Raw genomic sequence first — 13,163 nt, 5'->3', positions numbered from 1 at the left:
ACCGTGTCCTAGGGAAACAGAAAATTTTATATATATATATATATATATTTGTTTTTTTTGAGGCGCACCCGTGTGTCATGCATCAGGAAAGGGAGCTTCATAGGATTCCAAATCAAGGGTTAAGATCAACCCCATGTGCCCATCTTGCTCTTTCTAGAAAATCTTATTTTTATGGTGACAAACTTTGTTAAATTGGAGAATTAAATTTTGATAAAGAGGTTCTGTTTAAGACTTGAGAGTTGTGCGGTTTCTTTCTTGCAGGTCCTGCTCACACCAACTCATCTAGCCATTGTGATGGAGTACGCGGCTGGGTGATAACTTTTCGAGAGAATATGCAGTGCTGGCAGATTTAGTGAGGATGAGGTTAAGTAGTTTCAAAGGCAGAGAAAATTTCATTGTAAATGTTTTTGGCGTAGAGTCTGAAATATGGGATCTCTGAATGTCCCCTGAAATGGAATCCATTTCGATTTTCGTTTCAGATAGGGAAAGTTAGGTCTGAAGCATATTTTTACATAACAGTCGGTCATAATATAACTAAAACTTCCATACTTTTTCGATTTAATTGTTGTTTTGCATCGGGCAAGGTTTTTCTTCCGGCAGTTGATATCAGGAGTTAGTTACTGTCATTTGATGATATGTAATGTGGCAGTTTTATGCTAATGCGTCGTATACTGTTATTTGTTTCTCTTTTGATATTGGAAGTGTTGGTTGTAGCATACGACTTAGTTTCAATAGCATACGACTTAGTTTCAATAGTATAGACTCAGTTTTTGAATAACACTCTCGGTTCGACACTTGGGAGCAGTTTCTCCATAAATGGGGGTAAGGCTAGCCGACATTCACCTCTCCCAGACCCTGCGTAAAGCGGGAGCCTTGTGCACTGGGTACGACGATTCTTAGTATAGACTCACTTAATTATAAATAACACTTACATGTGCTTATTTCACCTTATTAATTTTTGCATTCCAATTGGTCTTTATCTATGGCGATAACTGTCTGAGAACGAAACAAAGTAAAATTCCGTTCTTGGCTCTCTTTTTCTTTAATGTAGCATCTGTTTACCTGTTAATGTAAATTTGGGTTATGTTGGATTTTTCAAAATAGATAATTTTTCCAAGAAGGCTGACAAAATTATTATGTGTCACCTATCGACAGCCTTATAAATACTAAAATACTGCTTAAATATTCATCACATTAAGTTTCATGGTTATTCAAGAATATCATATTTAGATCACTAGAATTCTTTATATAGGACTGACTGGGCTCCTATTTTAAATGACAGGTCAATCCCCAATTTTATGCATTTAAGTGGATCACCCTCCTCTTAACACAGGAGTTCAATTTTGCTGACAGCCTTCACACTTGGGATACACTTTCAAGTGATCTGAGGGTCCTTAGGTAGTATTATATCCGGAAAAATTAGTATCCGGTCCCTAGTTTTTACTGTTTATTGACTAAGACCTTATTAGTTCTCAAATTTTGATTCAAGTCCCTAGCATTAATGTGATAATGAATTTACATGTTTATTATATAATTTTTTAATATAAAAATTAGTAATTAATTTAGGGTTTAATACTCACACCTCTATTAAACTTCTAATTAATTTTCAATTCAAACATTTCCAAAATAATAAAAAATTAAATTAAATTAAGTTTGTACCTATTAGTTTTTTTTATATATATATAAAGATTCTCAATTTTTTAATCTTAAATGTACCCATTCATATAATTTTTCAATTTTTTTAATCTTAAATGTACCCATTCTCAAATATATCAATTTGTTATATGTAAAATGTACCCTTTTTTAATATAAAATCCATTCAAATTTTTTAATCCATGTTTAAACTTATATGGGTGCATTCTTTTTTGTTGATTTGAGAATGTATCCATGTTTTGGTACAATAACTTTTTTTGTTAATTTTGGTTAATGTACCCATACATATATGTACACACACACAATATAATAGAGAGTATAATTTATATTTTATTATTTCTAATCCCATAAATTATGGGTTTTATTTAAAATCTCATTAATACAAACAATTACAAATTTCAATTTTTAATTTTTAATTAAAAAATTTAGTAACTTACATTATTACATTAATGTCAGGGACCTCAATTAAAAACTAAAAACTAACAAGGTTTCAAACAAAGAATATTGATAGTTAGGGACCGCATCCAAAGTGTCCCATTATATCCTTTTGGACTGTCTAGACTGAAGAGTGTTTTCAAGGCATGAAATGAAAAAAATTTGCTTTTGGTTTTTGCCTCCTGAATTATATGAGCGATTGATTACATTAATATGTGTAGTACATGGTATTTTTAAGCCCGAGAAGGACTAAATTATAAATGTATACAAATTTTCTTATAAGAAAACTTTCTACATGTTTTCTCACGCTTCTTGGTTCATGATTGAATTTTATACTCCTTTCATTCATTAATTTATGAATTGGGTTGTTTTTCTTTTGTGATTTCTGTAGTTTAGTGACTGCACAATTTCATGGTTTTTTACTATTTCAGAAGTAATTGATAGAGTTGGATGTGATTCTACTAAAGAATTCTACTAAAGTTGGATGTGATTCTGCAGATATCCATTTTGTTTTGATTGGGCACCTTCTACCAGACTATATAGGACATAAAAAAAATGATTTGATTCCGCTATTATGATTTCTGATACCATAAAGAACATCAATTGTTTGTCTCTTACCTTTTTTGGTTTAGCTTCAAGTTATGATTTCTGATACCATAATGAGTTTTTCCTAATGATGCATACGAAGACCTTTGACTCTGTTGGTTCTATGTTTGAAGCCGGAAAAACTCATATGTTGCTTTTGCTTTTTGATTAGTAGTTGTTGATTAGAATTGGCTAATTCTTTTACTAAGAATTTCTTTTTACTCACTTTGTTGGTTCTTCATATAAGTATATAGAAATTGCATCATGAAACTAATTAGAATTAGTCAGCTTATGGGTTTGTTAACATGTTTAAGTAATAGTACTTAAACTCAAAAGATGCTGGAGTATTTGTATTGTTAATAATTTATATCAAACACGGCATTTCATAAGAGTCGAACCTGAGAGCTTTGTGGAAATGAATAAAACTAGATCGTACCATTTTATGTATGTTTGATTTCATTGCCTATAATTAGTGATAATTACATTTTATGCACATTGTAGCTTTCATGCAGTCCCCTACTCAAACATGTGTCAAGACGAATGACAATGGACTGCAGATATCAAACAACGTGACTCACAGAGGTAAGCAGGAGATTTAGGATGGTCAGTTTGTGGATACACCCAATTTAATTTTAGTAATTGTTTGTGAATGAATTCAATTAGAACTCACATTTTTGTTTTCTGTTTTGTAGCTGCCTTGATCATTAGTTGGTGATATTTGGGAGATTGGGTCATCTGGTTGTTTGATTTAAGTGGGATTGAGGTTATCTTTGCCACTTTTTGTGATCTGGGTCTGGGTTATGGTCAAGTTATTGCTATTTGTTCTGGGTATTTGCTGAAATTTATGTTCAATTAGTCTGAGTTCTGTATTTGGTTTGTGTTCGTTCAAATAACCTTATGTGCTTGGAATGTGATTTAGCTGTGGCCCTTTAATTTGATTCCTAATTCGTTATGATTCAGCACTATGTTGATGTTAATGATGAATTTTGGTTTGCAAATGACCCTGAAGTACCTAATGTCCGACACCATGTAACTTTTTGAAAGAACATGTTTTTAAGGAGGTAATGATTTTTTGTGCTATCGGGATTTTGGGCTATTGGGGGGCTAATGACTAGGGACGTTGGATAGCATCTTAATTTATATGGGATTTGGTTATCTTCCTTCTGTGTTTCTCTTTCAGTTTTACAGCAAGAGAAAGAAAGTATGATAATGAGAGTAAACTATACCCTTTACAAATATTAGTTTCGGTTCTCATGTCCAAGTTTTTCTTTCTACTTTCAATTAAGTTTTGTTTGTATCTTTTGGTTGAAGCCATTGAATTTCATTGTACTTGAATGATATGGATGTGGGGAATACATTTACATAAGGATTAATTTTAACCATTGAATTTTATTTCATTTTTCCTTGGAGCAGTAACAAGATCATCAAATTCTTATATTCGTTATCTATGAGTAAATCCAGATGCATAACAATATTGTTACACTTCTACCTTTATTGGGTTTTTATACAGTTTGTGTGTTTGCTTGGTCTTGCCTTGGAGTTTGATGCACTTTGTGTGATGGATTGTGATATGTTTGAAAATATCTCCAGTGTGATGATTTTGAGTATAATGTGTTTTCCTAATACTGTTTTTCTCCCTCTTTGTAGTCCAGTTGTGCAGAAGACATCTCCATTAACCGGTAACAGATGAAATTGTTTGCTATCAAGGTTTCCGTGCAGAAGAGCGAAAATACTGCAAGTGGAGGATAGATAACAGCTCAAGACACATGGTATGAGGGTGCAGGTAAACTATAGATATGCATCTGGAAAAAGTAAAAAGTAAAGGAGGGTGGCTGTAGCTTCTCCTTCTCGTCACAATAGAAAATATTTTTGAACTGCATTAAGCTGTTAATAAATTAAGCTTAAGCTATATTTTATTTATCAAGAATGGGTAAACTGTTTTAAATAGAAAAATTAAGTGCTTTGTCAATTTTACAAAGTTTTCTGGTAATTAGATATATAGTTTAATTCGAAAAGTTGTGTTGACCTTTACTTTTGGTGCGTCCCCTTATTCCAATCTCTATATATCCGCTCAACTCTTGGGTTAATTATTTGCCAGTAGGAATGTTTAATTGCTTGATCAATGATGTTGATTCAATTTGAAGAAGAAATAGGACTTTTGTTCAATAGGGATTTAGACTCGCATATAAGATGTCCCAATTCTTCATTGATTCTTAGGTGCTACGTCTTTTTAGTTTTTTTGTGTGGAAACTATTCATGCCTGTTGCGACTAATACATTCAAGTCCTGCAGCAACGCGCATGCATATTTTCTAGTTCTTTCTATTTTAAGAAAAACTCAAATTTGCCTATTTAAGAAAAATTTAGAAAAATAATAATGCATTCTGAGAATGCAATAATAGTTTGCCTATTGAAAGTGAAAGAAAATTTAAGTTTTTCTTTCTATTTTTAATGTGATGAAATTTGAGTTTTTGTTGAGTATTTGCATAATTGGTCCAATAGTTTGCCTATTTTCTCTGTTGCTTATGTTCGATATTATCTTATGCAGAGAATTACAAAGAAACCATAATTGTAATAAAGCTTGATAATGACGATATTCTTGTTATTTCTGGTTCTAAGAGGACAATATCTGAGGATTTCAATACTTATATAGGTAAGGGTTTTCTTTAACACTTTTTAATTTAATTTAACATTTCTTATTAGTTTTTAACGCTTTTTTTTTTAATTTAACATTTTTTACTATTTATATTATGACTTTCTCAAATCTGTCAACTAGTAATATTTATATCTTTTCAGTATTTGATGTTGTTAACAAGGTGGACTATTTGAAAAGGAAGGTCTTGGTTACAAGAGCCGGGAGTGTTTATTATTTGAAGCATTGTGTTTTTAATATGTTGAAGGCAAATTTTTCTGTAGTCAATAGCTATCTTATGGAGGTACTTGAGCTGTGATGAAACTATAGGTTTTATAGTAATGAGATTTGTGAATGGGATTAGCCATATGTTTTTTCTTTGCTATTTAAAGAAAAGGGGTTCACTTGCGATAAAAAAGTTAGTGGAATTGTCTAGGTTTTATGCTATTGAAGTAGGTGCTATGTACCTAGAAAAGTATGTGAAGTCTAAACTGCGTAAACTTACTTGTATTGATGTCAAAAGTACATTGAACTTGGCTGAATGTGGACTTCTACTTGCTTGCTTGAATGATCCATGCACTGGGGGCCACATAACATGTTAGTTTTATGTGCAATATGATATTATTAAAGTAATCTGATTTTATTTTAATACAAAATAATATTTTATATCCTGTTAAATTAATTTTATCTGATTATATTTTTAATTTTTTAACAGTTAGACTCTTTTACACCTAAAGGGTTTGAACTATTTCAAAACACAGTTCTTTATGTTATAAAGAAGTATTATGGACTTTTGGCACGGAGTTATGAAATATCAATTCTTTTAAGATGCAAGTAGTTGAACAGAAGATCCATATTTGCTTCATAATGTGGACGTGGAGCTTTTTCAGAGTGTAAAAGAGCCATTTTAAGAATACATACTCTATTACACTTTGAAAAAGCTACACGTCCACATTATGAAGCAAATATGGATCTTCAGGTTCAACTACTTGCATCTTAAAGATGAGAAGAATTGATCTTTCATAATTTCGTGCCAAAAGTCCATAATAATTCTTCATAAGATCAAGATTTGTGTTTTGCAATAGTTCTTCAACCCCTTTAGGTGTAAAGAGTCTAACTGTTAAAAAAAATTAAGAATATAATCAGATAAAATTAATTTAACAGGATATAAAATATTATTTTGTATTAAAATAAAATCAGATTACTTTAATAGTATCAGATTGCACATAAAACTAACCTGTTATGTGGCCCCCAGTGCATGGATCATTCAAGCAAGCAAGTAGAAGTTCACGTTCAGCCAAGTTCAAGGTACTTTTGACATCAATACAAGTAAGTTTACACAGTTTAGACTTCACATACTTTTCTAGGTACATAGCACCTAATCCAATAGCATAAAACCTAGACAATTCCACTAACTTTTTGATCGCAAGTGAAACCCTTTTCTTTAAATATCAAAGAAAAAACATATGGCTAATCCAATTCACAAATCTCATTACTATAAAACCTATAGTTTCATCACAGTTCAAGTACCTCCATAAGACAGCTATTGACTACAGAAAAATTTGCCTTCAACAGATTAAAAACACCACGTTTCAAATAATAAACTCCCTGCTCTTGCAACCAAGACCTTACTTTTCAAATAGTCCACCTTGTTAACAACATCAAATACTGAAAAGATATAAATATTACTAGTTGACAGATTTGAGAAAGCCATAATATAAATAGTAAACAATGTTAAATTAAAAAAGAAAAAGCGTTAAAAACTAATAAAAAATGTTAAATTAAAAAGTGTTAAAGAAAACCCTTACCTATATATAAGTATTGAAATCATCAGATATTGTCCTCCTAGAACCAGAAACAACAAGAATATCGCCATTATCAAGCTTTATTACAATTATGGTTGTTTCTTTGTAATTCTCTGCATAAGATAATATCGAACATGAGCAACAGAGAAAATAGGCAAACTATGGGACCAATTATGCAAAAACTCAAATTTCATCACATCAAAAATAGAAGTTAAAAGTCGCACAAAATTGAAGAAATCTACATTCAATCAATTTCATAAATCACTTTGTAAGCTTTTCTATAAACAATTTAAAAATGGTAAGTAAAAAGAGATTACTGAGATGGTGAGGCGGCCTTCTGATAATTGTAAGTAGGGAGGCAAGGTTTCTGCAAAAACTCAATAAAAATGCAAATTTCATAACATCATGGAATTATGATAGAGATCAATCTACGTCAACTAAAATTAAAAAAATTCTTTCTATCAATTTCATAAATAATTTTGGTGAAGAATGAAGCAGAAACTATGAATAATGATAGAGATTTTGGTGAAGAATGAAGTAGAAACTATGAATAATGATAGAGATTTTGGTGAAGAATGAAGTAGAAACTATGAATAATGATAGAGATCTTGAGAAAATTGGTTTGAGATTTTTGAGGATGGATGGTGGATTATATAGAGGATTCAGAAACGATTAGGTTATAGATAATGCTACATGGCATGCTGTCATTCGTTAAAAATCTGGTGGAAATTTATCCTCAAAGATTGTAAATAGATTGTGACACATGGCACGACGTGATTGGTTAAAAATCTGATCGGAAATCCATCTCTAATAATTGGCTTTTTGGATAATGACACGTGGCGCAACGAGAACAAATAAAAATCTTATCGAAAATCCATCGCCAATAATTGTCTGTTCCGATAATAACACGTGGTGCAACAAGAACGATTACAAATCTTATCAGAAATCCGTCACCAATAATTGTCTTTTCCGATAATGATGTGTGGCAACGAGAACGATTACAAATCTTATCAGAAATCCGTCACCAATAATTGTCTTTTCCGATAATGACATGTGGCGCAACGAGAACGATTACAAATCTTATCAGAAATCCGTCATCAATAATTGTCTTTTCCGATAATGACACGTGGCGCAATGAGAACGATTAAAAAATCTTATTGGAAATTCATTACCAATAATTGTCTTTTTTGATAACGACACATGGTACAAGAACAATTAAAAATCTTATCCGAAATTACAAATAAAATTATTTTGTATTATTTTATAAATAAAAAAATAGTAATATTTTATTGCTAATTGCCAGGGCTATTCAAGTGTAACAATGGAGATGCAAAAAACGATTACTGTTCATTAGGGCAGTTACTGTTAACTGGGTGGATAGCATAGTGGATAGCCCTAAGGGGGCTTCCACCAAGGTGGAGTTGCCCTGAGGGAAATGGAAAGGACTTGAATTTTTTATTTGATGTTTGGATTGAGTGTTGGGCTCTTTTGTGTGCACGACGTTGATTTTATGAAGTCAAAAGTCAATTGAAATTTGTGTGGTTGAGATTTGATTTGGGGGTAAAAGAGTGATGGAGGGAGTGCCATGTATCCATTTGTTTACCACTCCTCTCATTGTATTTGTAACGTGGGAGGTGGAGTGGAGTGATGGAGTTATATGATATGTACATTATTATATGTTAGCTATCTAAATCGGGCGGGTTAGGTTAAGCCAACTCGAACTCAACCTTTACAATTTGGATTGAGGTATAGTTTTGTGTACATGTGAGTTCAATTCAACCGAGTTAGAACTTAACTCGAGGCGGTCTCAAGTTTACCAACTTTATGTAGATCAATCTCATTGATTAGTGCTTACGCAACAAAACCTCACTTAAGCAAAACAATTGAGATCTGTCATATTTTTAGCAGACCAAACCAAAGCTAGTCAATGATCCCACAAAAATAAATATCATTCCTTTTTATGAGACACAAGAAATTAGGAAAGTTTAAGTCCAACAAAATTAGTCTTTACTGGTTAATTGTCCATCTGCAGTTCGACCACCACATCAATTCCAAGCACAAACAAGAGATGGATTGTGGATACACAGTACTAGTAAGCTTCACTAGTACAACTGTTGATGGAATTGCAATCTGAGCATATTCCAAAATAGCAGCAGCAGCAGGCCGGTGTACATACCTTCTCCTTTCTTGTAATCTTCTGATCATATTCAGAAGATTAGCTGCGGTGTAATCTTCTTGCTAAAGGTTTCGGCTCCCTTGTTTTCCGGTCAAACCCTCTCACACAAATGAATCCTGCAAAACATAATTACTAATTTTATCAGCAACTGCATTATTTCGCCGTCTGTAGCAAGGAACCACATACCTTTCTTAAAGCAGTCCCGGATTTCTTTGGTCAATAAACCTGGTACGGAGAATGTAAGCTAACAAGCAAAATTTTCCAACCACTGTAATCAATTCCAAAACACATACATATACCTATAAATATTCCCGAGACACTGTTTCCACAATATAGCGTTCGTCTCCTCAAATGTTGTATCGATGACACAGGAACATCGATCAGGTTTTCACTCACCTGTTGTTCATATTATTATTTCATCATACCAGTTTGGATAGTTCAAATAATATACTTCCTAAATAAATGTCAAGTTTAAATGAGAAAAGAAATAGGCTTTACCTCATTAGCTTGAAAGTATGTTCCGTTGAGAGGAAAAGTTCCTCGCATTGCCGTGCGACATGGTATCTGTATGAGGTTAGTTTTTGTTATCTTTTGTAGTTTTGGCATATGAAAAAATGCAGGTTAAAATACATGCCGAGGGTTATGGGTTCTTCCTCACCAAAATTGTTCCTAGAACAGTCTGGGCAGTGTCTTCACCATTGCCGCCCAAAAATTGTCCATTCTCATCAAAGCAAGCGGTTTGACCTTCAGTTGATCCAACAGGATTGGATAGTTTGCCTGAATCAAAAGTTGCACAAACAACACCATCACACCAATGTCGGTTCAAGGACTGCATACTTTTGGAAGATTAAAATACAACCAGACACAACAATTGGCTAATCGCTCTTACCAGATGACCATACAACAAGAAGGTAAGGGCAGGGATCATCAGGTTCTCTTCTCTCTAGCTGCATTTGTTTTCATGGAAAAAAAAAATATCAGTGTCTGGAAGTCAAAGACATCTACATTTATGCCAGTATAATGTTTTAGAGCAAGAATGCTTGAGATATCTAACCCCTTTCAAAATGTGGTGAGCGTCTGGAAGTTCGTAGCTGCAGTTGAATATACTTTTGTCAGTACCTATATGAACTTTTAAAGTTTAAATTACAGTTGTACGTACTAAACAATTTCTTTTGAAGATTAAAATAAGCTCCTAAAAACCTCATTCATATCTCACCCTACGAAAATCAAACTATTTTAGGTTAATAAATGTTGCTTACACTTGATGCTTTGTCCTAAATTGGCTCATGCGCTTCGATCTGGGTGCGTGACTAGTTGGAACTGGAGCACTAGATTTTGACATGACAACTTCTTGAAGCGACTCACTTGTTCGGTTGAAACACTTCTGCTTACTTTGTGCATGATCAGCCTTTACAATTTTACACCCTTTAGGATTGACTTTGATTGTAGGATTCTTATCGTGAACCTTTATGCACAAATCTTCAATGTCCCCTTCACTCCTTGCACTTCATGAAACATATTTGTTACTTGAAATATCATTAACATAGAAGCACCGTATGATTTTAATTTTTTTAGTCAAATATGGGAAGTCTAATATCCCATGTCATGAACGTTGGATAATGAGTTTTGCGATACATTACAATCAAAAGATAGTGTGAAACTATACCTGAAGAGAAGATCAACTTATACGTTGTAGCAAAAATATGTCACATTGCATAGATTCGTAGACTATCGAACAACGTAATACTGCTCAATTGCCAGGTTGATTTCTCTTTCTTTTTACTTTGCAAATTGAATCTAAATGATTCTAATTATGTCCAAAAAATAAGTAGAAGATATACATAATTGAGCAAAGAACGAGAGATGAAACCTTGCAAAGTGTTGGCACTCTTCTCTCATCGGACATGCATTGCAATTTGGTTGATTTTTTCTACAGAAAACCTGTACAAGTACCAACTGAGAATGTGATGATGGAGAAACAAGGAATACGGAAAAATATATATTCTTTTCTTGTAACAGAGGTTGAATGAACAAGATGTATACCTTGCCGCATGTAATCATTTGGCAATGTAATTCATACCTGTCAAAGATTAGTACTCTAATCAACCAGTAATATTTGTCTTGATACATTCTGTAAACTGGAAAGCAACAATTTTATGGCATGGAGATTATATTGAATCGTCAAAAGAAATCTTATAATGTTTGTTCATCTCTTAGAAACAAAAAGCCATACAGTGTTTGTAGGTCAAGGGCAGACAGCCTTGGCCACATATATTTATGTATTGAATTTACCGTCGGGTACCTATGCAGAAAGAATGTTAGATGTTCAAGTACGATCTGAAAGTTCTAGTTTCACATTATTTGAAGGATCCCTCAATCGAAATTCTCTCTCTACATATATGTTATATTTCTGACCTCTTTAGATGATGATGTTGAAGCTTCCAATGCAATGGCTGAATAGGGATCCAACCAAGTCGCATAACTATCCGAACAACATTAGTATCAACCTAATGCAACAGAAGATATAAAAGAAAATTATCAAGCGGCAGAATGAAGCTCTTGACTTCCGATTCATGCTACTTCAATGTCTTACCGGGAAGGCATGCTGCTTCAGTGCTAAAAGCCGCACACACTCAACGCATTTCAAGCCAATTCCATCTATGCTCAACAGATACTTCCTGCATCATAGGGAAGCCTTAAATGTCCACATTCCTTTGAACATTTAATTATGTAAAATAATATTTGTCTCTTCAATGAGCTTACTTTACTCCTTCCGGGGAGGCATCTCTTAACCATTCGAGATCAATGCTGCCATGATCTCTCTTCAGTATATCAAGGAAACCCTGAAAAGTTGAGTGCAAACATATATTGACATTTTTCAAATGAAATTCATCAACCTAACCTGTTCTCAATCACCACAAGTTTTACCTTGATGCGTTCTGCGAGCTTATTGTTCATTCCTCTTCCCAAAATGCTTTTTGAAATTTCAGTTAGAGGTGCTTCTCTAACAGCTTCCCAGTCTAAAGAGTCCATTGTATCATTACTTCTCTCTTTTGTTGTTCTTCTGGTGTAATAAATGTACTCTAAAAAATCCCAACCAACAATGCTTCTCACATTTTTTTCGTTCCTTGCATAATCACATGCTTGCTCCATTTGAATAGTCGGATATTTTGCAGCAAGTGACATAAAGGCAGAACTGCACACCAACAAGAGGTCCACATTTACCGTTTTCCATAGGACAATATAAGCAGATCAAGGAGTAATAACATCTTACCTTGATGACTGATCTTTAGCATTTTGAGTAAAAAATGCCCCAACAACCGAGTCCACTACGGAACCTCTCCACGCTGAGAAGTGTCTATTTCCTGCAAAAGTTAACATTGTGCTATGAGAAAAGGCTTGGAAAATTAACTAATCAACTTCTAAAAAATTGCATATATATGCTTGGATTCAAAAAATCCATTTGCCACCTTGGACTTGATTCATGCAGGCAATGAAAGAATTTGCTCGTTTACAGAACAGTTTCGTTTCTTCTTCCCACCATTCCTCCTTGTCTTTAATATTGTCTGATACATCTTTGCTCCAATCAATCTGAGGTTGTGCATGCCATCGCAGGGTTGAATCAGAAGGCCCTACTTGATGAACAGATTTATTGCGCTTTCCTAAAATATCTCCATGTGCCTTCTGATCTTGTTTCATGGATTGAGCTTGTGTATCGTTTTGTACTTTTCGAACAGAAACTCTGTTATAACGTCCAACATTGGGCAACTTTTGAGCAGTAGCACACTTGGATGACCTAGTTTCTTTCAATTTTACAGGTTTTGGAGATTTCGTGCACTTGCCACCAATAATTATTTCTCCTTTGGATTTTTCTTCCAT

The 13,163-nt window shown here is 33.4% G+C and overlaps 1 protein-coding gene and 2 long non-coding RNA genes across 3 annotated transcripts; 1 reads left to right on the top strand and 2 right to left on the bottom strand.

Annotated features, from left to right (window-relative positions):
* The first annotated feature begins 186 nt into the window (after positions 1–186).
* LOC139196619 (uncharacterized) lies at positions 187–4,642 on the top strand. Its single transcript, XR_011581701.1, has 5 exons — positions 187–363; positions 1,283–1,398; positions 3,175–3,255; positions 3,366–3,734; positions 4,321–4,642. It is a non-coding gene; the product is annotated as an uncharacterized lncRNA (long non-coding RNA).
* Positions 4,643–9,039: 4,397 nt separating this feature from the next.
* LOC139196620 (uncharacterized) lies at positions 9,040–9,681 on the bottom strand. The gene is made up of 3 exons (XR_011581702.1): positions 9,584–9,681; positions 9,471–9,509; positions 9,040–9,400 (listed from the first exon to the last, which is right to left on the bottom strand). It is a non-coding gene; the product is annotated as an uncharacterized lncRNA (long non-coding RNA).
* A 74-nt stretch (positions 9,682–9,755) lies between these two features.
* LOC139195740 (DEMETER-like protein 2) lies at positions 9,756–13,163 on the bottom strand. Its single transcript, XM_070821119.1, has 14 exons — positions 12,755–13,163; positions 12,559–12,649; positions 12,213–12,480; positions 12,048–12,127; positions 11,878–11,962; positions 11,700–11,791; positions 11,518–11,586; positions 11,328–11,364; positions 11,155–11,225; positions 10,544–10,789; positions 10,339–10,375; positions 10,174–10,231; positions 9,943–10,061; positions 9,756–9,848 (listed from the first exon to the last, which is right to left on the bottom strand). Exons 1-14 carry the CDS (start codon positions 13,161–13,163, stop codon positions 9,756–9,758), a joined length of 1,755 nt encoding a protein of 584 aa, XP_070677220.1.

This window comes from Malus domestica, chromosome 05 (genome assembly GCF_042453785.1).
Source record: "Malus domestica chromosome 05, GDT2T_hap1".
NCBI classification, from domain to species: Eukaryota; Viridiplantae; Streptophyta; class Magnoliopsida; order Rosales; family Rosaceae; genus Malus; species Malus domestica.
The sequence above is the reverse complement of the archived record's forward strand: the minus strand, read 5'-3'. Positions and strand labels throughout refer to the sequence as shown.